A 24,022-nucleotide genomic window follows, 5' to 3' on the forward strand; every position below is an offset into this window, starting at 1 on the left:
GGCCTCGATCCCCAGTCTCTTGCATGTAGAGAAAGTGACTTAACCACTCTGCTATATAGCCAATTACTGTGTGTGTTCACATGTGCAGAGCTCAAAACCACTCTAACCTTAACCACCGATGATTTGGAATTTATAATGTATGTGTGTTCAGTATCATAACATATTTGCAAAGGAGTCTCCGAGCTTGCTGGGCGTTGGGGTGGTCTGAGCAAGAGGTAAAACATCATATTATATATGGTAATATTATTTTTCCCCACCCACTGGCGCACGGTGATGCAATCAAAACACCATTAACCATTATTCTCACTTCCAGAGCTGTGTGTGAAACTGTCATGGCTATTGTCATACAAATATGTATTACCGCAAAGAATGTTTTAAGTTAGATTTCTTTTTTCTTAGGTCGATATCTGTTTATACAGCAAATAATGAAAAAAAGTTACTCCCAATCAGAGGCGTACTATTTTAATCACAATTTATAACCAATATCCAGCAACTTTAGCAAACATGGACATTATGTCCATATCATGCAGCCATTATACATGCTATGATCAAAATGAGGTAAATTATCAGGTCTTACATTCAGTAAGACTTCAGTGTACAGCAGGTGTCCTGAAAATGTCTTCTTGAAATGTGATGAAGTGTTGCTCGAGTGGCAATAAAGGAAACGCTGTTTTCCAAGTTTCAGCACATTAAAAGATAAGAGTTTTTTCAGAGCTTCCAAAAGAGCCCTTATCATTTATCTTTTCATCCCGTTTTTTGATTTTTAGATGTGAAACAAGAGAAGTAAGGGTACTCCTATAAAATGCTGTCATAAGGGTTGTCAAAAATCAGCAGAGAGCACTCAAGGAAGAGCCAAAAGAAGCAGCAAATGAGATACAGCTAAAAATCTGATCTAAGTATCCAGTTATAATGATTACTTTCCATTCAGAAAAATCAACCAAACAGTGGAGAGTCTCTGATTTTTGACCTAATCACCTGAGCAGCATTAGCGTGACCTGCAACACGTCAGTGTGAAACAAGCCAAGTAAATAGCTGTTCCCTACTGCTTGGACCATCTGCAGGCCCAGCAGAGAGAGCAGGGTTCCATACCAGGCTCAAAACCCCACAGGTTTGACTGACAGGTTCAGGGCCTTATTAAGTCATACTGAGGCTCTGGGCTACCTCTAATTAATCACACCCCTAACAAAGCACCAAGTGATTTATAACAAGATTGAAATCCAAATTTCAGGAAAAAAAACACATGACTAACATTAGCGCTGACGTACATTATAATAAACAATCTAATTAACAGTTACATCAATACGTTTCCCCTTACGACACCCACTTCTGTATTTTCTGTTTGACATCATCCATGGTATGTTTGTCATGACTGTGAATGTTACGCTGATGATTACCTGCCATAAAAAATTGCAATTAACATTTCGTCTTATTTGAAAGACAATTAAATTGTTTTAACATACAAGCCTAAAGTGGCAAAATTGGTTGATTAGCAATCTTGCTTTCCCGCGGTTGATAAGTAGCTCCCAAATGCCAGGTACCAAGGGTTTTTACTGAACTGGGAAAATCTGCTTTTAGTTACAGTGCACCAGCGAGCTGGAACTCACTACAGGAAACCCTACACCTCAGCTCACTGGTGTCACTCATTTCACTGTCATTTTAAGCCTTTACTCTCTAACCACCTCCACTCTGCCTGCAACTGTTTTACCTGATTTTTATTTTCATTATTTTATTATTTATTCATCAGTTTATTTACTATTATTCATATGCTTATTCTTATTTTAATTGTGATTATTTTATTATTTTAGTCATTTTACTTTATGATCTTATTCTCCTCTTATTTTATTTTGATTTTATTAACCTTTACATTTTAGCTATGTTTTAATTATTGTTTCAGATTTTTTATTGTATTTTTTTGTATTTATATTATTAATTTTTCACTTTTTTTATACTTACCTGATATGAGTCTTTTTTTATTTATTAAATTACTTTTATTATTTAATATGTTCTTACACATTATCAATCCCTTGCTCTGTATTAACTCGGCAACATTGTAAATGAGGTTCATCCTCAATGTTCCCCCGAGTTTAAATAAAGATTGATTGACTGACTGATAATCTAAGCTCAAAAAAGCAAACATCACTCACCGCTGCCCTCTAAATGTGTTATAGCAGTTTAGCTGTTTTTGTAAGACCCATGCTGTGTCTCAGAAAATGCATTTTTTGTTGTTTTTATTTACATGAGTTTTCAACATTCCTCAATAAAAACACAGCCATTTATATTCTGTTTTTAGCAATGAAAACGTGTGAAAGATAAATAATTGCAATCAGCTTAAATAACTGCAATAAACTCAAATAATTTCAATTAGGCCTAATACAGGTAAGGTTAGAAAGGGTGGAGTCTCGGCCTCAGATGCTCTGTCCAAGCATAAAGAAAGTGTCTGACATCACTTTAAGCTGGCCACAACTATTGCAATTTTGTCTGTTCCTGTCTGATAAGCTTCTCACAATCAGAATCTGGCACTGTGAGTTTTATCAGTCCAGCAGGAAAAAAAACTTGCAAGTAGCTGCCCTGCTCTGAGACTGAGCCTTTTGGAGTGAGATACAGTCACTGGACTGTCTATTTCACTGCATAACATCTTTAAAAGTTTTTCAAGAGTGTACTTTGAAGCATTCAGTATCTTTTAAATGATACATCCCCGCCAGTTTGTCAACGTGCATTACAAGTTATGTGCAGGTTTTTATTGGTTGTAGCTCCATATTTGGTTATTTTGCCAGTGAAGTGGTCCTTTGCTGTCAACATACGCAGTTCTTGGACACATTAAGGAATAAAATGCAGCAGACTCTATAACGATAGGCAAAAGTCTGGCGTGCGAGACTAGTAGAGGTGTAATGATACATGCTAAGATTTGATTCGATTTAGGTTACTGGGTTCACAAGTCAACATTCTCACAACATTCTGAACAAAACTTGAATGAGGAAAAGTGATGACTGTTCATGTTGCTGCACAAACTACTAATGATACTAGAGCTGGAATGGTGAGAGGAGAGTGGCACATGACAAACACGCTGAATTTAGTTGTAAGCCTTGGTGTTCAAACAATGCATCGGCATTAGTTATCATACTTGATAGAATACCAATGCTCCTCATTGTAATGTGTATGTATTGTGTTCCTCGCTAAAGGCTAAACGCTGAGTAAAATGCACATGCTAATGTTGACGGTAGCTAGCCATGTTTGTGATAGCTTTCAAGTAAAGGTGATATCAGATGCAGGGTTAGAAAAATAAATAAATAAATAAATAAAAATTAAAAAAATCCTTCTTTTTAAATAAAAGGACAAATCTCTATCAACGTGAGCACATCATGTTTACAGCAACCCTAGTGGCCACAGCACTGGACTGCAGCCCCTAAAGTGGGCAATATGAAACCTCTGGCTGGCTATATTCCCATTAGCCTCCACACACACACACACACACCCACACACACACACCCACACACCCACAGTCACACATTTCTACACATGATCCTTGGGCAGTAAATCACCCAGCCAATTAAGAGGACAGTAAAAAAAAGGGATTAGTTTCAGTGCAATCAGTCTCCTCCGCCGTCTCTGTCCGCTCTAGCGGGAAAAATGGTTCCATAATTCATACAAATATATGTGGCTGCGAGCTGGAAAGCTAATATGAAGCAGAATGCAGAAGTAGAATGAAGAAGAATTCTGTATGGTCAATTGATATGCTGATTTTTTCGTTCTCCATTCTCCAATTTTTTGGCCAATTTTTATGAGAATGCACTGAACTGTGGGCTGAAGCTGATTTCCAATATTTTTCATGTAAATGTCTGTTAGTACTGAATCCAGAACACATAAAAAAAGTATTAATTGGGACTATTTCTACCTAGATTGGCATTACAGAGGAATGTAACAATTAACTTGTAGAGGGTTACAAATGCAGTAAAAAAAAAAAAAATTTAGCGCAGTGGACCTATTTTGGAGCACAACAAATATGTCATCAAATATATGATTTATATATATATAACAAATACATCAAGCATTGGTCTGAAATATCGGTCAAATCTAAACATCTGTCTGATGCTTTTTTTTTTTATTCAAATATTTGCTGATACTAACATGATTCCATTATCATTATGCTTCTTAGACTTTTTTTTTTAGACTTTTATTCAAGCCAAAGATTTTTTGGAAAGAAGCAGGCAACAAAAACAATAACACTGGATGTGCCTCATCACAGATTTAATTACAGTTCAATCTGTAAGTAATTGATGCAATTTTGCTTCTTTTTATCTCTTTACTCCAGCTCATTCAAGGGTATTTACTATCTATAATGGGCAAGCCATATAAGAATTAAAGCACTTTTTATATAAGTAATCAGATGATTTTCCACTCAGTTTTTCATGATCTAGCTTAACAATAGCATCTTGAGTCTGTTGTCTCACATGCAGGTGAACTGACATGCAATAAGTTATGTTATAGGATGGGCTGCAGGATCTATGGTACATGATATGTATCATGGGCTGTGCATCCGAGTAGGGACGCGAATCCTGGCAAATTCTTTTAATGATAACCAACTGTTACTAGTTGGTGACAAATCGTGATCTGACAAACTTATAATCACGGATACAGCCCACAAAAACTTCAAGCACAGCGCTGCATTTTATATAAACAAGGCTTTAGGCTCTATTGAGTGAAATTAGGCTCTATTGACAGCCTGATGTAACAGATAGTAACATACTGTACATATACAGCGAGGCCACGGCGCTAGCTTGAAGTTCACATGCACAGTTTAGATAACGATCAACAAAGCTGGTAGCTTGCAGCGTGTAATAGTGCAGTGTCATAGTTATAACCTCTTAGTACTGTGTCATGTAGCTTAATATCCTAGTTGCCACAATGTTGTAAACTACATTTAGGATGGCTTAATCTCTGCGATACCCCTTTATCAACAGAAGAAGTTGTGCATCACTAACTAGGCCACCATAACAACCTGTGCTCCTGCGCTCTCATGCATACAGTTCAAAAATGGTAATCAAGTTTAATGAAAAACCCACCTATTCAAAAACCAAATGTTTACCAAAGTCAAATTTACTTTTTAACCGAAAACACTGGTCAAACATTTATGGATTACTTATGGCTCTCTGAAATGAGGATGACTATCTCACACGCTGTCCAGTGACTTACAGAATGCACTCTATCAGGTTGCTTCTAGTTGTCATAACTGGGATAATCATTTCTTTCTTTTATTGTTTTTACAAAGCAAGCAAGTGATCAATTCTGATTGGATGGGCTTCCAAGCCTACCTGTCGATTGCTGCGGAAGGTGTACATGTGATAGAGCGCAGGGATGAGTTTCTTCTCCTGAGCCGGGTTCAGAATGTTGTTTTGGATTTTCAGTTCACGCACCAGCAGATCCACCAGGAAGCTGCCCAGCTGAATGATCAACACGTGTGTCCAGGATGTGTCATCAGTCAGCAGGGAGGGGCCAGCGCTTCTCTCCGCCTCCAGCCTACTCCACTGTTCCCGCGGCAAGACGCTGCTTGACTGTGACGGCACAGGAAATGAAAATGACAGGATTGAATCCAAAGCTTTGTATGTACACTACCATTCACAAGTATGGTAGCACTTGTCATATTGTCAATCGTTAATAATTGTTGTCATTTAAAATATAATATACAACTTATAGAATGTAGACTTTAAGAAGTTAAAAAGAAGATAATACACTGTAATAATCTATTTGCAAGAATTTATTATGAGCCTTTTAGATGCTCATTTTCATTCTTGATGGTGTACAGCTTTCATGGTTCTTTTAGAAACATCTAAAGCTGTCATGATTACAGCTTCAATCAGAATACCCACAGGTCAGAATTAAGCCGTGTTTAACAGTCTGAAGATTCTCTTCAAGGGGGCACTATTAGCACTCAAATTGCTTTTTTTCACAAAACAAAATGAAACTCATGCGAGCAGGATCTTGTGAAAGCATGTTTGAAGTTACAATTTTCATGTAAAATGGAATTTTTGCTGTTACAAATTGTGTATGTATGAAGTGAAACATAAAAAAAAACTTGGAGACGGCTTACAGTTAACAGGCTACTCCAACAATATTCAGAGGCTCTACTAAAGACTTTAAAACTGCAACACACAAATGAAAGAATATGCCACGTGAATGTCTCTTACAAGCTTCAAATGTCCTTGTTTAAGTAGAGCTCGCCTAGGTAGTACTAAACCCTGTGTGAGAAGTGAACACCACTGCTTGTTATTTTTCAGGTAAGCCCATTTTCATTCATCAATACTTTCAGCCTTTGTTTGAACCATTTAATACATCTGCAACCACACTAGTTTTATATTATCGAAAACATTAATTCCAAACTTTTAAACTTAAGCACACTGTCATTGCAATTCTTCAAACAAAGATATTCTTTTCATGACTGCTCAACTGACTCTGGTAAGGATTCCAGAAATCATTTATATTAACTCTCTAAAGCCTTCTTTAATTACCATCTAGTATAAATATTTTACAACAAAAATCGTGATTAATAAGATTAATCAAGGGGCTGATTATGTATTCTATCTGCAGAAGGCGAGCTATGTACCTTTGTGTCTTTTGCAAGTAGCTCAGCGTATGAATTGTAGATGCAGGCCAGTTTCTCGACCATCTGGCTGTGGCTCTTCTGCTGGATGCAGAGGTTGTTGTGGACTCTGGTGCCCAGCTCCTTCGCCATGTTGAGCAGAGAGTCTCCGCTGGGCGGCAGGTTGGCCAAACCCTGAACAGCAACATCAAAGCAATAAAAAAAACATAATAAATAAAAAATTAAATGTCTGAGCACTGTTTTGACCTGGGCCCTTTTACTTGTGGCTGGTATTTTTCCTTTATACACAACAAGAAATCCAGCACTAGAAAACCAAAGCTGGGCTTATTCCATTAGCCACCTGCCGAGTACCAAAGATAATAATAATGATGATCGAAATACATCTGATGACCAGTTTTACAGTTTTTGGCACAGGCTGAAGACAGATAGCAAGAGGATTTAACCATATTTGAGGGTGCTGTTCTCTGTGTTTGGTAACACTTGCCAACGTAACTCATGCCAACAACAATTTAGTGTACTCTTTGATCTTCTAGGTGAAGATCCAGCCATCAAGCACTATTATATCACCAATAAGTGCATCAGAATTAGGGCTGCAAAGAACAGATATTGTGACATTGGATTCATGTGAATTAATCGACCAATAATCGATGAGTGGGCTAACATGTGGTCTGTAAATGTGAAGAGCTGTTACAGTAAAACATATTGCAATGTTCTGATAAACTGATCAAACTGAGGTACTGTTCACCAAGAGCTAAATTATCACCACTGAGAAAAATGTGGTGCTTTTGTTTAAGCCTTCACATAATTCTGAGCTACTGTAAGTAACTAAAAATAAGTGACACAATAATAAATATGCACATTAATGCTACAGCTCCTCGGGTTGCAGCATAATTTAACAGGCTTAACATTTTAATGTGCTACTTCACTAGACACGCTATGTGTGAACAGGTTTGCAGGACAATGGATGGGATTTTTTTCCCACATTACAACTATGTTAACAAAATGAAAAAAATATTTTAAGCTAATTACCCAATTATGATTTTATACTACTAAAAACACTGATTCCAAACTTTTAAATAGTTATTCTAAACTTCGTACAAGCAGTGTACGTCAGAGCAGTCGTTCAAGTTGACACAGGGACAAGTGACGCGTTTATGTACCTGCAGCATGATGTTGACGTAATCCTCATCGCGAAGGATGCACAGGAACGGGTAGATGTCTGTCTTCCAGTTCCTCAGTTTGCTTTTGCCTAAAATCAGTTTGCTGTCTCTCAGAGCCTGGAGCAGATTTTTTTGCCAGTGGGCGCGTTGCTCTGCTAACAGTTTCCTCTGGAAAGCATCAGAGAACAGAGAATGTTTTCAATGGACTGAACAGATGCTGCATACCAAAACTTTCTGCTGCAGTTTCTCACTGAAAACAACACTTTCAGTCAACAGTAACAGCCAAGATGGATTCAAACAATGGATACATAATGATAATTGTAATCGAGACAAATTACGAAGGTCACTTTGATTAGACTAATTTGATGGCCCACTGTAGATGCTCACCTTGTCTTTAACTGGCATTCAAATAATAATTAAACTTACAGAGACACTCAGGCCAAAATAAAACAATGTAATCGTTACAACTGCTGTAAACGAGCTTACTTGTATCCAATAGCATTGTCGCAGTAGTCTCTAGAGTGAGTCATTCTGGGTTAAAAACTAAGAAAACTTTCTTCTGATGATGTGTCTTGAAAAAAGCAAGGAATCTGAAAAATTACAGGGGAAGGCAGGCAGCTAACGTTACTGTTAGGATGTCCAGTATCTTATGGTAGCCATATAATAGTAGTAACATTCTTCATTCTTCAAATCAACATTACAGTGGAGAGAATGAAAATGAACAAAAGAAATGACTCGTCTGATGAGGCGGACAACAAGCTAAAAGCTTAAGCAAGAAAAGTAGGTACCTGCTTATCTAAACAGACTGGCTTCTTTTCTCTGACTGAAAGGGTGAAAAACTTGTCACTGGCATCCCCTTCATTAAAATAAATATGATAAATATAGTAAAAACGTTGTTTTCTTTATGATTTTGGCCTGAATGCCGCAAACACATACTACGATCCTAAGCCTGACCTCGAAGCAAAAACTAATCCTAAAAGTATCTTGGTTCTAATTCTAACACTGTTGATAATTAACTGTTTTAACAGTTAGTTTGTCAACAATTTCAGTATTTGTAGATACTCTATAGGAGTACATCTAAATAAGGTACCACCATAATTTTTATCTGCATCTGTCAATATATTACATGACATATTTCTCAAAATTGTGCAGGAATGGATGCAAGTCACATTCACCAAGAGTTGTACAACACTGCAGTCATAACGAAACCTCGAAATAGTTGCAGAAAGTGTTTTTTTTTCTTCTCCTATAAAAAAAAACTTTAATGTACATTAAAGTTCTCATTACATAAAGTGATTTAAATTTAAATTCATGTCATTCTGGCCCATTTCTGTTGGCCCCTTCATTATGAAATACCCACACAACATAAAGTGCAGCTAGCATTTTCAAATTCTATGATATGACAAATGGTCTGGATATAACAAAAACGATAAAGACCATAGAACATTATATTCTAAAGCTCTCATCAGTCCGACAGTGATAGATTTGGAGAGGTACACATCGTGAGCGGCTATCTGAGTGAAAGTGGGTTAGCCGTTCATCAGGGGGTTGTTCTCTCCCTGAGCCCAGCAGAGCGAGCAGATGACACAGCGCTGATAGGCTGGCCTCAGTGTCCAAAGGTGACACATTAGAAGGCATTAGTATTCTTTTCAGCGCTGGTGTAAATGCTGCAGGGCCACCAGGGACCCCCTGACCTCTCCAATCTGAGACCACGAGCAGAAGAAGCAGACCAAGTAAATGCCACTGCAGAGAGCATTACGGAACCTGCAGTAATGGCCGTTGTCTCAGAGTATAATTCCAGACTAAAAAATTTCAAACAAACATCTGAGGTTACTCGGACAGTTTAAAGACACATTTAGATCAAAGACTTTGCTGCAAATCATGTAAGAAAACTCATGGGTCTCAAAGGAATGAGAGTTTTTGGCTAAGCGACTTCAAAACTCTATTAGCTCTTAGGCGAAGGCAGTGCTTGACATATACAGTGAAGAAGAAGCTTAACTAGCTTAAATAAAGCTAACAACCTACCAAACTTGAAGCAGCTAACCAATGCCGACAAGTGAGTCTTAGTCTTGTGAGGCTAGATGTGATCTGGTAATGAGAATCTATGTCTAGGCCAACTTGTTAAACTCTGGGTGCTGGATTGCCAAGCACCCTGCACACCTGGGCCCAAACTCTTCTAGCTAGTTATCGCTGTCTATGGCTGTCTATTTGCCCACTAATGGGCAAGCACCCTACACTGTGCCAATAAGAGTCCTTGGGCAAGACTCCTAACACTACCTTTGTCTACGTGGGTAAGAGTGTCTGTCAAATGCTGTGAACAAATCAGTACATAGTGAATACAAATTTGTGGCTAGTCCCTGGTAGTAAGAATATCAGTTCAGTTCAGTTCAGTACTTCGGCACTTTTCGTATTTCAGTAGTTAAAGCGGAAGGACCCAAAATAATATAGGATGTAATGATTGGTTGGACTCTGCAAAATCTTCCTAGCATCCAAAATGCATTCGGACTGGTCATATTTGAGCCAATACATTTAAAGAAATAAGGACATCTGTTTCATCAGTTTGTGCCTTCAGTATTCCGTACAGCAGCTTCCACAGAAGGAGCAGTTTTCCTAACAGTGTTTTCCTACATTTGAATGAGGCTACCATGGAAAAAAGCCTAGTAAAGTGAGGCAGTGGTGTGAAGCCATGCAGCTGCAGGGAGTCTGCTAAGGTAACTTAGCTGACGGTGTAAACTTAAGATTAACAGCTCAGTATTAAACATACTGTGTTTCAGGGTGATGATCCATTGTTTAATATTCGTTGGAGTGTTAAATAAGATGTTTAAATGTGCTAAAATGCATTTTAACTGGCTGTGTAAGTTTTCCCCACTCACATTCCTTCACACCTTCACATCCCTGTGCTTCCCCACTAGCCATTTTTGGGTCGCGCTGAGGGACGGTCACTATTTACACAGATTTAATGTCCAAACTGAGCTTAGATGGTCTTGCCAACTGTTTTGATGGAAACAAGGATATATGACAATGTCTCAGATGTATCCCTGACAAATGACAAGAAAGTGTTTTTTTATTACTCAAATAGGAAAAGTTGCAAGTCTACGGAATACTGAAGTGTATGGAATACTGTGCTCTTATGTTAATACCAACAATATTGACTGGGCACTCACCCACTGTTCTGCTTAGCCACACTGTTGTTTTTAGGATGGGATATTCCAGCCATTTCATAAAAGTTTTCATTTTGTTCACACTGAGACCCAAATACAGTCGTGTGTCAGTCACACATAGCAATAATTAAAGCTACCAAGCCTTTTTTCATTCAATTAACGCTGCTAGCATTGCTAGCTATAGGATTGTCCTGTGATATGTTAGCACCATGCAAATGGTGGTTTACCTAAGCAATTCATGTAGCTAAAACAGTTAGCTGAAGACTGACCAGACATTCAGTTAACATTTTTCTTTGTACGTTGCGGTTTAAGAGTGACCCTTTCAGTAAAGATTTAAACTTAACTCTTGTAACTGAATATTTCTGAAGGAGCCTAATTAGCTAGCCTCTGAGCTGTAAGCTATTAGCCTGTTAGCAGGTTAGCCTACTTTAATGTCATATTTTGTGCATGAAATAAACAAATAAAGTGCAATCCTTGTGAAATACAACATGGTATAGAATATTTTGTTAGGTAGTTAGTAGCAAACACTTATCAAAGCATGTTAGTGAAGTTAAATCAGAGACATGTGCAACTGGTTAGCTAATTAGCTAACAGGTTGCTGTGAACAACTCAGTGAGTAGACATATGATAGTGACAAGTATGTTACTAGAACAAAACCTTTTCTGTCGGTAGTTTTTTTTATTCATAAGTGTGAAAAATAAGCAATACTTTTTTGAGGAGGGGAGGCAAGTGAGAAGCATCCGTCCTCCATTTTAAACTTTACGAAGGCTGAGCTGGAGACGTGACGTGATGAAGTTCCAGTGCACTGTAACGATTTTGGACAATGGGATACCCTTGAAAATCACAGATTATCTTGGCAGCAGTGATGGGGAGTTGACTCCAAAAGAGTTGGTAAACAACTCAGAGTTAAAATGCTTGGAGTCTACTCTTCGATTCCACGTTAGTTCAAACATTAACAGATATACAGTGCACTCTCAGAAAAAAGGCCTGAAACTGTCTCTGGGGCAGTGCCCCTCTTGTCACTGGGGTGGTTCCCTCAAGGGTCCAACTCAGTATGTTTAGTCAGGGAACATAATTGTACCATAATCCACTGATATTATATTGTCTGAGTTGTATTGACTCCACACCCCCCGTCTCGTCTCCAGGCTTTTTATTTTATTGTTCTGTTGTAATACGTTAAATTATAAAAAGGTCCAAATATACACTCTTCCATGGGGAAAAACTTATTTAAGGTTCACAATTTGGCCTTAAAGCCACTGTTGTACCTTTGAAGGAACATTTACATTGTTTATACCTTGATGCACGAAAAATGTACCTGCACAGAACCTTTATTTCTAACAGTGTGGTCCCAAAAAGTTTTGGTTGGTAAACCTTAATGAAGTTCTTTAGGTTCCTTCATAAAATGTTTAACAAAGTTATATTTGTTTCAGAGAAAAAAGAAAACATCATCAAACTGATGGCAGATAGTTTGTGCTGAGAAAGCTTAGAGAAAAATTCCAAACAGAATTCCAACCAGACTGTACTAAGGCTCTACGTAAAATACAGAGGTGGAAATGTCAAAGCCTGGAACTGTTTTTCTGACAATGGTGTCTGTGAGCTTGTGTTCACTGATGGGATCATGATCTCAGAAGTGTACAAAGACATTCTACATACAAATCTGCAGAAGCCTGCAAAGAAATAAAAATCTTAAGCAGACACTTTATGAAAACATTCTTTGCCAAAATGAAAAATTGCAGTCTTGGAATGCTCTGTTTATAATAAATACCACTTGCTATTTTAAGTATGGCACAAATACTGTCCAAATACTCTTTGGGGCCACCGTAGCTCTCATTTTGCATAGCTAAAAACTGAGTAGCAGCCTGAATTATGTCCGCAAGTTTGTTCATTTTTCTAGATAACCAATCATACTGTGTCAGAAATCGGTTAATGTAGTCTTTTTAAGATTAAGCGTGTAAGGATTTATTCATATAGTCTGCACAATACTAATTTCTATTACTTGTTAGCTACATTAGCCTCATAGCTCCAATGTGAAACTAAAGAAACAAAGTTCAAACACCAAATATGTTTTAGTTAATCAACTACATTTAAAATAAAGGGGAAACTGTGAACTTGATTACTTTAAACCACGTACCATTCTGATTATGTTTTCCGTGACGGGCTTCATGGCTTCCACAGAGTCTATAGTGATGGTGTTGGCCTGCTCCAGAGTAAGCTGATGCTTGAAGCGGTCCTGCAGGTCTGCCAGACTGAAGTCCAGTTTAGGATATCTGACCTCTTCTCTCTGAAATGCACAAGACTAGAGGTCAAGAAGATGTTAAGGAAGGAATAGTGCTTTAGTTGTACATTAGCCCTGATTTCCAGTCATCACCCTCATAACTTTGAATCCAGTGATGCACAGAAATGAAAAAAATGGAATGAAATCTTGGCTGAAAACAGAAAGAAAAATGAATGTGTGCACCAACATAATGCAACTTCCTCAACAACAGAAAATGGTCGGTCGTCCAAGGCACTAAATTCCATTATTTTTAGTTATAATTTGTAAATATAATGGTGTTAATATGCTAGCGAGAGCTTTCCTTTCTGCTTCTCGTGTCTGTGTATGTATCAGGATATTGTGTTTTCAAGTGGTATCTCAGGTGTTGGAGAAGTTTTTGGGGGTTGTATCCACTCCTAAGACTTGGCATGAACTCTTGTCCACTGTCACTCAGAAAAACTGTGAAATGGCTCCATGTGGCTGATATTTCCCCTGTGGATCTGCTGTTCAAACCGTCTGCTCTAAACTCATTTTCATTATCATTAAAATTATTTATAAAGCCTTAGATTTGACAAAAGTCTTAAACTCTGACACTTCGTTGTAGGCCTGTTTAATCTTAAGCTTTTTTTACAGCCAAAATATTCAGCTAACAACCACTGCCATTTTGACCAAATTTCCTTATGGAAACTATTCCTGTCAACGGGAATCATGCTTCTTCTTGGTTTTATGTTGGGGTTTACTCTTTAGACAGCAAAATAGCATTTGTGCCATACAGAAACCTTCTAACTCTGATATGGCACATTTAAAGGAAATGGAAAAACATTCTTAACATTCTTAAAAACAAATTTGTTAACATAATGAGATTTTATTTTATTGATGAGAAGATTTTTGGATTTTTGTTATGGAACAATAGAACTGGTGGTTTTAGATAGTGTAAAAAATACTAACTGAAAAGGCAGTGAGAGTTTCCTTATTACAGCAACTATGTACAACTGGCTAAACAGATGTTTTAGAGGAAAGAAGCTTGTTTAGCCTATTTGGGTTCTTCAGCCTATTAAAACATCACAAAGCATGCTGGTTAATTGTTTATTGCCAGCAAATACTGACATCCAAACTAAACAGCATGCACTGCTTTAATAATTTGCTGTCAGCAATAGTGTGTTTTATCAAGTGTGTGTGTGTGCGTGTGTGTGTGTGTGTGTGTGTGTGTTAGGATTGAAACAGTTGGTAAAACAGTGGCAGCCTGTTGACAAGGGAAGAGTTCTGCTCAGGTCACAGTGATAATTTGTGAAAAGTAATGTTCACGTAAATTGATCTCTTAAAGGGCCCATATCACGGAGAAACAAATGTTTGCACCTTTTTTAAATCAAGTTTAGTACGTAAACAGTCAAAGTTTCAAAAGGTACCCCTCACTCCCCAGTGCATCAAGTCCAAATCTGTAGATAAAGCTGAAAAAAAAAGCCCATTTTGAATTCACCATCACAGAACAGCACATTTCCGTATCACTAGCTATTTAGCCCACAGCAGTTTAGCCCCATGTATCCATGCTGAAGTTATAAGAAGTGTTTCAGCCTATACTGCTTATTGAATGAGGCACAGCACAGGGCAGCCAATCAGAAAAGGGGTCATACATGATCTACATCAGTCTTAAAGGTACAGTAACAAAGATCAGCTCAATTCTAAAAAACAGTTTAATTCTAAGAAATAAATAGAGGTCATGTAAAAATGAATTATGACTTTTTAGTACATAAACCCACATAAAATCAGAGAAAATAAAATGCAAGAAAAATGCATGATATTGGCCCTTTAACAAAGAATTGGCAGTATGATTGACTCTGAACTGCTATGCCACATGTGCTGTTTAATGTCAGATTCAGCAGCAACCACATTTCCTGTCACAATCTGATTTGCTGAAGGTCAAATTCCCAACAACTAAAAAATCTATGACATCATGCAAACATCAGCCCGTAGCTTTGATTAATGGTCAGTTAACGTGCCGAATACATCCCATAACTTCACTTGTGTCCAATTAAAGTGAAATAAGCGTTTTCAGGGGGCTCGTCAGGGTCTTGCTTTCAGCACGCGCCAGTGGCCTGGCAGACGGCCAAATGGAAGGCTGTACAAAGAGTACAGACTGTAAATACGCCATATATCACAGCAGCAACTTGCTCAGTGGAGCCGAGGAAGCCATAAAATGAGCTCTGGGCTTAGGCGTGCTGTGGTTTATTATTATTATACAGAGCCGTAAGGACATCTGGTAGTAATCATTAAACAGTACCTACAGAACAAAAGCAGGGCTAAACACAGTTTGGTCTAACATTCTCTGAGGGGGAAAAAACTGGCCTAAAGGCAGTGATGTGGATGGTGGCCAGAGTAAGCAAAAAGATTATGAGGAAGATAAATCAGCCCCGAGACTAGAAGTAGGACTCGACCAATATGACAACATTTTCATTTATACTGACATTTATTTTTATATTTTTTCTTATATACAACTATATTTAAATTTTATAAAAATCGATTTCAAAATCCAGTTACTAACAGTCTCAGCCAGTATCATTCAATATGGTCAAAAATGAAACAAACTGCAAAAGTTTCAGTTAAACATTGCTTTAGTTACTGTGTATGACTGGTAATTGCCATTTGTGAAATATATATATACACACACATATACATATATATACACATATATATACACACACACACACACTATATTGCCAAAAGTATTCGCTCGTCTGCCTTCACACGCATATGAACTTGAGTGACATCACATTCTTAATCCATGGGGTTTAATATGATGTCGGCCCACCCTTTGCAGCTATGACAGCTTCAGCTCTTCTGGGAAGGCTTTCCACAAGGTTTAGGAGTGTGTTTATGGGAATGTTTGACCATTCTTCCAGAAGTGCATTTGTGAGATCAGACACTGATGTTGGACAAGAAGGCCTGGCTCACGGTCTCCGCTCTAATTCATCCCAAAGGTGTTCTATCGGGTTGAGGTCAGGACTCTGTGCAGGCCAGTCACGTTCTTCCACACCAAACTGGCCCATCCTGCATTCAACGCTTTGCATTGCGCTTGGTGATGTGAGGCTTGGGTGCAGCTGCTCGGCCATGGAAACCCACTCCATGAAGCTCTTTACACACTGTTCTTTAGCTAAGCTGAAGGCCACATGAAGTTTGGAGGTCTGTAGCGATTGACTCTGCAGAAAGTTGGCAACCTCTGCGCACTATGCGCCATGAAGGGGCTCGGCCCCTTAGCCCCTTCGTGGCTGAGTTGCTGTCGTTCCCAATCGCTTCCACTTCGTTATAATACCACTGACAGTTGACTGTGGAATATTTAGTAGAGAAGAAATTTCAGGACTGGACAGATGGCATCCTATCACAGTACCAAGCTGGAATTCACTGAGCTCCTGAGAGCGACCCATTCTTTCACAAATGTTTGCAGAAGCAGTCTGCATGCCTAGGTGCTTGGTTTTATACAACTGTGGCCATGGAACTGAATAGGAACGCCTGAATTCAATGATTTGGATGGGTGAGTGAATACTTTTGGCAATTTATATATATATATATATATATATATATGCATGCATGCAGATACATTCTAATTAGCCTACAATTTCTAAACTGCATCTTATTGGATTCACAGTGTTATGTTACAGCTATGCTAACAGGGAGTGTCTCTTGACACTAACAGTCAGAAGAATCCATCCGTTTTGCAGAAAAGCCAAAGATAAAAAATAAAAATAAACAGATTTTATCTGTATTTTTTTGTAGTAGACAAAAAATACTCAAAAGAAGTCAGGTTATTGTTAAAATAAATCTGTGTATGAGTGTAACTACCTAATGTGTGCCTCACAGCCTCTCAGCTGCACAGCACTGCATAATATGTTAGAAAACAAACTAAGATGCTATTGGTTAGTGGAATTATTCCCAGCCGCAAGAACACAGTGACACAACCAGACGTTGGTCAGTGTTTAGAGGCATCAAAAGTCACTATACTTCATTATGGTGAAATAAATACATTTTTCTTTTTTAGTGATATGACACAATGGATTGGGCTTAAAATCACCAAGAACAGGATAAAAAAGTCCATTTTGATTTCAGGTTGACTTTAAACATTTAAGCGTGACCTCAGCCCTATAGCTTATTTCACTGATTTACTGCTGTAGCTGGGAAGGGGCTCTAAAACGTGATGCTACAGTGCTATTGATGGGTTGTTTTTTTTTTGTTGGCCCTTGCATCCAAGCTGTGTAACCACTGTTTAATAAAAACAAGGAGTCTTCATAGACAGTGCTACTGAGGACCCACCATTCTTGGCTGCAGCCTAGATTTTGGAGCACAGAAACATCTCTGCCCATATTTCCCAGATGGAGAGAATCTACACCCATGTGCACTTGAAACCACAGCCTTGGATGTTTAACCCAACATTGCGTGAGAAAGGCAGATGCATTATGGCTGTCCAGTGGGAGGTCAGTATGGAAGTGTGGTTAAGTGTATATCTGCAGCAAGCGTGCAAACGGCAGCTGAGACATTCCTACAAATTCTCTCTCTCCCTTGCTCAATTGCTCACTTGCTTTCTCTCTCTCTGACTATGTGTAATGTGTGAAGTGAAACATTAAACAAACAGAACAAGCTGTGATGAGCCTGAGTTACTGAGTTATGTAATACTGATTCACAGTATCCCACAAAACACAGAAAGAATCATTTTTTCTGATCACAGTTTCTGACTAAGACTGTGCAATGCAGGCGTGTTAGTGTTTGTTCGATCTAAGTACACTGTCACAACATAGCCGCTGCTTTACATCAGTTTATTTGTTGTATTGTTTGTGTATATGTTTTAATGTTTCCCCACTGGTCAAATATTTTTCCACTTGGACATTTAACCCACAGATATAGCGGCCAAGAGTGGATAAGACTCTTCTTGAGCTGGCCATTCGAACAACGCTATATCGCAGCTACAGAGCTGCCTGGAGTGTCCGTTTGTTTGATGCAAGATCGCAACTATGTGGCTGCCTTGGTCGGCCACTTTACAGTAGCTAGGTGGCTGCTAGGGCCAGGGGTATTTTTGCTGCATTTACAGCATCGCAGAGCAGCTACGAGGCTGCTTGGGCTGTGTGCCTAAGTGACATGACATCACAGCGTCTGGCTGCCTGGCCTGGGTGCTTGAGTGACGCTGCATTGCAGCTATGAGGCTGCCTGCAACAGTGGAGAATGCTACCGACTTTCGTGGCCTATGAGGTTTCCTGGGCTGGCTAGCTGCCTGTGTAGCTCTACACTATGGTTCCAGGGCCCCCCAGGCAGAGAGGGGCCTTGCCCCACAGCTAAGACCTCCTTCTCCCTCACCCAGCTGTGGAAGTTTCAGTCAGGTTTTCGTTCTAACCATAGTACAGAGACAGCACTGATTCGCGTTATGAATGACCTCAGGCTCAGCGCTGATGCACAAAATCCTCCTATTTTGGTTTTATTAGATCTTAGTGCAGCTTTTGATATTGTTGACCACAAGATTTTAATCCAGAGCCTTGAACGCCGGGTCGGCCTCTCGGGCACAGTTTTAGAATGGTTTAAATCATATTTAAGTAATAGGCAGGTCAAGGTTTCACTTGTAAATCATTCATCAAAAAGATTTGCCATTTCTTGTGGAGTCCCTCAAGGTTCAGACTTAGGGCCTTTGCTTTTCTCTTTGTACATGCTACCTCTAGGTGACGTCGTTAGGAAGCATAGTATAAATGTTCATAGCTATGCTGACGGCACCCAGCTATACATTTCTATTTGTTCTGAAGATCAAGACTCTGTAGACAGACTAATCAACTGTGTGTCAGATATTTCTTAGTGGATGTCACAAAATTTTCTACAATTAAATCATGAAAAAACTAAAATATCGATTGTTGGTACAGAAACTCAGAGAAAAATGATTTATGAGGAACTTGGTTCTTTAGCTTAATACACCAAACCTGAAGTATGAAACCTAGGTGTGATCTTAGACTCTGAGCTCTGTTTTATCCCGCATGTAAACACAGTCACTAAAGTAGCTTTTTATCATTTGAGAAATGTTGCTAAAGTTCGGCCTTTTCTCTCTCAGAGCGACGCAGAGAAACTTGTTCATCCGTTTGTTACAAGCAGACTTCTGTAATGCTCTTCTTACTGGACTTCTTATGACAACTCGTACAAAATGCAGCAGCGCGCATCCTAGTGAGATCATATCACTCCTGTTTTAAAAGAGCTGCACTGGCTACCTGTATCGTTCAGGATAATGTTAGATCAGTCAGATGTAACAACACCTGTAGGTCCCAATCATTTTTTAAGCAATTACCGGCTGACGCTGATATGATTGTGTTATCATCATGCATTCCCTACCTAAAATATCCACATGTGACTCCCCCAGTATCATTTAGCACTATTTCAGACATTCAGCGGTTTGTAAAAACTAGTGTAGTGCATTATTGTGGCTCCACTGCGCATATTCTCATAGACTCTGGGTAAACTTTCTGAATTCTTTGACCACTAACTCAACCTTCTTACATAGAAAACTAGCTTTCACAAGCAGAACCTCCTCACGCTCCAGTTCTTCTATTTTTCAGGACAAAAATGTATCATTCTGCAGACGGAGTTCTCTCAGACACGCTTGCTACTAGTGGTAAATTTGTCCCGCTGTCAGCTCCTACACCAATAGGAACGCGGCATGTGGTGCTGTGGACTATAAATGGGCTTAGGTGGACCCCAGGTAATGAATCATTGAGAAGGAAAAGCAGGGCACCACGGCCTGAGAGCAGCATCTCCTGTGGTTAAAAATAGCCTGCATATCAGTGTTGGGAGTGCTCATTCATAAAAGCCCAGGCTGAGGCCAATCCCTGTTTAGGCACTTTCATATGGCTGGTCTGCTTACCCAGGACCACTGCCATAAAATAAACATATGCCTCCTGACTCATCTGACTTCCACTGCTCCGTATTAGAGAGGAGTCTGAATGATCAAACTAAACTGTGCGGCTGATTTGCACTGCCCTGTAGCACCTGTGCACTGATGAGCAATTAAATGCAGAATATTAGCGCAGAGCGTTTCAGCATGTTATAAAAACTTTATGGTCACAGTAAAATCCAAATGAAAAAGAGACAGCAGATGGTCTCATCTCGATGGCTGGGTATTCAGACCATTACGCTTAAAAGTAGTTTCACGACCATTTCTATAATGAAAAATCCTGCAAAACAGAACAGAAGGGATTAAATTGATCACTAGGGGCAAAAAGATTTTTAACTTTTAAAGGGGAATCAGGGGTCATGATGTTTACAACACAAAAACAGTGAGTTTATTTACTATCCAAAACAACCAGTGAACCTACATGTGTCTTCTGTTTGTATATATGTAATGTTGATAATAATAAAATAGTGGTAAATCTGAAAAAAATCTTTGTAGGAGTGTAACAAATTCACAAAATTCATAATTTGGTTCAATACAAAACAGAGGCGTCTCAAATTGATACATTTTTCCAAAAAAGCAAAAAACAAAGTCTCTGAAAATATGTCTAATGTTAATATAACAGATGGGAGACTACAGTAACCCACTGCCTGTCATGGGTTATTATTTTAAAAGCCATAGGTCAAACACAAGGCCAATGGGCCGAGTCAGGTCCGTGGCACAATTCTATTTGGCCCACGAAATTATTTTAATTTTCTATTATTATTAGCCTGTTTCACCTTGAGATGCACTATAGTCCTCATCTTACATTGCAACATAATATGCGCTCCGACCCCCTTCACCCAACAACAATCTGTGGGTGAGTGGTTACACAAAAAGAAAAGATGCCTGGTGTCTATCTACCTAAAACAATTTACTTAGAATTACTTTAGAATAAGTATTCAGTGCTAATTCTGCTGTTGCAGTTTTGGCATATTTTGAATAAACAATAGCCAGTTTAGGTCATGGCAAAATGTTAAGTACAAAGGAAGAAAACACAGCTGGCCCTGGACATTTTTTAATATGGCTCTTTTAGTGGTTGACACCGCTGCTAGAAAAGCAAAGCATTGCTTTGAAAGATTGCCAAATGTACATCATAAAATCTGCCCAATCAGCAACTTCTTCTGCATATGGCTTCTGGTTACATATTTTGGTTCTGTGGCAAATATGTCAGAACCCCAAACAAACCAGAACTCAGATGCAACCATGTATCATTCTCTGCTTTATGGCCATGTGAACCGATCTATAGATACAAACGCAATCTAAGAGTGTTATCTAGATCACTGGGCTTAAATGTAGTTTCATGACAATATCTGTCAGCACCAATCCCGCAGCACCAATTCTTAGGAGAGATTTCTTTCTTGTGAGAAAAAACGTTGAGCTTTCAGAGGCAAAAACCTGTTGATTTCTTGACACCTAATAAAAGACCATTCAAATCCTCAGTTCCTTTGCCCTTTACTCCAACACCTTCCAGTGCTTTTATTTTTTATAATATATTTTACATTGTCTGTCTATAACAGCTGTTTTATGTACTTTCTTAGTGTCTTACTGCGTGACTGTTTTCTGTTCTTTGGTTCGTGTTTTTTTGGTATAGTTTTAATTGTGTCTTGTGCTGAGGACACAAAACAAGTTTGCTGGTATCGCAATAAACAAACAGATTTAGTTCTCAGGTACCTGTGTGTAGTAGTCCTTGACCAGAGGCAGGGAGCACAGAGGGTTTTCGGCAGTCTCGGATGGCTCATAGTCAGGCCGTACTGTACGAACAGCCTTCAGCACCATGTCTCTTTCATCCTGTCTGAACACGCACTGCCTAAACACATCATCCACACTCAGGCCGTCCTCCTCCATCTGCTGCAGACACCTGGACAGGCACAAAGAGGGAAGGTGAACAGAGGTTCTGCTGAGAAGCGAATGCTCCAGCTTGTAGAGTTCTCTAGCTGGAAGAAAACAAGAAATGGCAAAACGCTATGTCTAAAATCCAGTTTATACAGTTTTAGAACGTTTTGAATGGCAGTTTGATCGGTGTGAACTAAGAACTAGGCTATTTAATTTCAATAGTTTTAAGGTACAGATCAAATTAATGTGGAGCAGAGATGGGCAGAGCTGGGATGTGTGACAATATACACAATATGCTCAGAAAATATTTAAATATTTGTCATTCAGTCATTGTTATCATTCAACAATCAGTTTCAAAGTTTTGGGACTGATATCGGTTGCAAAAAAAATTTGAACGATAGCCAGCCACAATGATTTAGATTGTTATTTCTTGGTGGTTGGACTTGTTAAGTTATAGGATGTCACTCAGAAATAGGCGTGGTTCTAAAATCTGAATGGCTAAGCCACATTGGATATATAGATATATATATATATATATATATATATATATATATATATATATATATATATATATATATATATATATATATATATATATATACACACACACACATACACACACATACATATCTATGGTTTGTCTTGTACACGCATTCCTCCCACTCAGAGTTTATTAAATATTATACGTTTAGTAAATCTTTCACGTCACTACCACCAGAATTCTCAGCTTGATGGGTGCAACAGGCCCCTGACCACAGCACTGCCTGATAAAGCATGCCGCTGACTGACTCCCAGATGGCTTGCGTACTGCTACACTAAAGGATAACCCTCAGCTAAAGGCTATCATTACCACAAGAGAACGGCTGTTCCTTATATTTATCCCTGTTCATTCCTTTCACAACAACCCAGACTAACATTAACTCTGCAACTGACTACAAAGCAGGATGTGAGGGTTTACTGAATGAAGCCTGGCTCAGGCATTCAGGTGAGGGGCTAACATTAACATATTTTGCACTGTTTGCATGTCGTGTTATCTAGCAGAAACAGCCTCATGGTAGGGGCGTTCTTTACTGCTGATACAACACTGTGTTTAAGAGCCAGTATTGGTGCAGATATTGATATGATATTGGTGGAATTCTTGTTACATGAAACCATCATTTCAACTATTGTTTGTGTTAACACTTGGTTTCAGTCCTGGCATTCCTGAAAACTGTTGTTTACAGCAGCAATGTTCTGAAACTCCTTTGTCTTGTCATGTTGGAGTGTGAACTGAGCTTAACAGCCAGCCAAGCTGGACCTTGTCTGAACTCCTTAAAGTACCAAGAGTAGCCTTAGCAAGCTTGCTTGAAATGTTCTTAAGCTCACACTGGTACGGCCTTGAGGGACAGCGAGCGAAACTGAACCATAAACATTTCATAAGCGTGTGCACCACCCTTTCCTCCTCTGACCTCCAGCTTAGCAGATTTAGCCTAGCAGCAGCAACAGCAGCATGAAAGGAACAGGGTGGATTTCAACGCTCTTCATGATTCTTTGCGACAGCCTCGGAACTCTTGCTCACGCGTTCCTTCGAAAGCTTGATGTCTTGAATGCAAAAACCTCCTTAATGAGAAAACTCTCAAGGTCAGGCAACCTGGCTTGGCAGCACTGACTGTGGGGCTCGTGGGGACAAAATATCAAATATTCACTTTGACACCGAGAGTACAGGACGGAACATTCACTCACGTTGAACATCAGATAGGCCTCAGCCATATGGCCAAGGAAAAACACAGGAGTGATGTTATTCAAATGAAAAGCACCTGAAGGCTCTGGACCGCTCAATGCGGAGAAGTAACGCTGCGTTCTGACCGCAGGCAGAATACTGATAAGGAGCACAAGGGATTCCGTCAAGTGTATTCACAGTCCACTCACAGATGACAATAGAGAAGACTGGAGAATCAAGTCATTTTCAAGATACATCTTATGTCTTACTCAGGAAAACCGCTCAAGCTGTGGGTGGAGGGGATAGTCCTATTGCTTCACTCTAGCGGCATAAAAAAGGGCTGATGCATTGCAGTGCATTGATCTGAAAGCAGC

The 24,022-nt window shown here is 39.0% G+C and overlaps 1 protein-coding gene across 1 annotated transcript in view; it reads right to left on the reverse strand.

Moving 5' to 3' along the window:
• The window catches only part of polrmt (polymerase (RNA) mitochondrial (DNA directed)), an 88,616-nt gene that overhangs the window by 52,291 nt on the left and 12,303 nt on the right, over nucleotides 1–24,022 (reverse strand). The window contains exons 5-9 of the mRNA XM_036586469.1: nucleotides 21,788–21,974; nucleotides 13,048–13,197; nucleotides 7,756–7,923; nucleotides 6,599–6,769; nucleotides 5,310–5,549 (exon numbers count right to left, since the gene is read on the reverse strand). Coding sequence (XP_036442362.1) covers nucleotides 5,310–5,549; nucleotides 6,599–6,769; nucleotides 7,756–7,923; nucleotides 13,048–13,197; nucleotides 21,788–21,974 — 916 coding nt within the window. The remainder of the gene's footprint in view (nucleotides 1–5,309; nucleotides 5,550–6,598; nucleotides 6,770–7,755; nucleotides 7,924–13,047; nucleotides 13,198–21,787; nucleotides 21,975–24,022) is intronic.

Source organism: Colossoma macropomum, unplaced genomic scaffold (genome assembly GCF_904425465.1).
Source record: "Colossoma macropomum unplaced genomic scaffold, Colossoma_macropomum, whole genome shotgun sequence".
Classification (NCBI taxonomy): domain Eukaryota; kingdom Metazoa; phylum Chordata; class Actinopteri; order Characiformes; family Serrasalmidae; genus Colossoma; species Colossoma macropomum.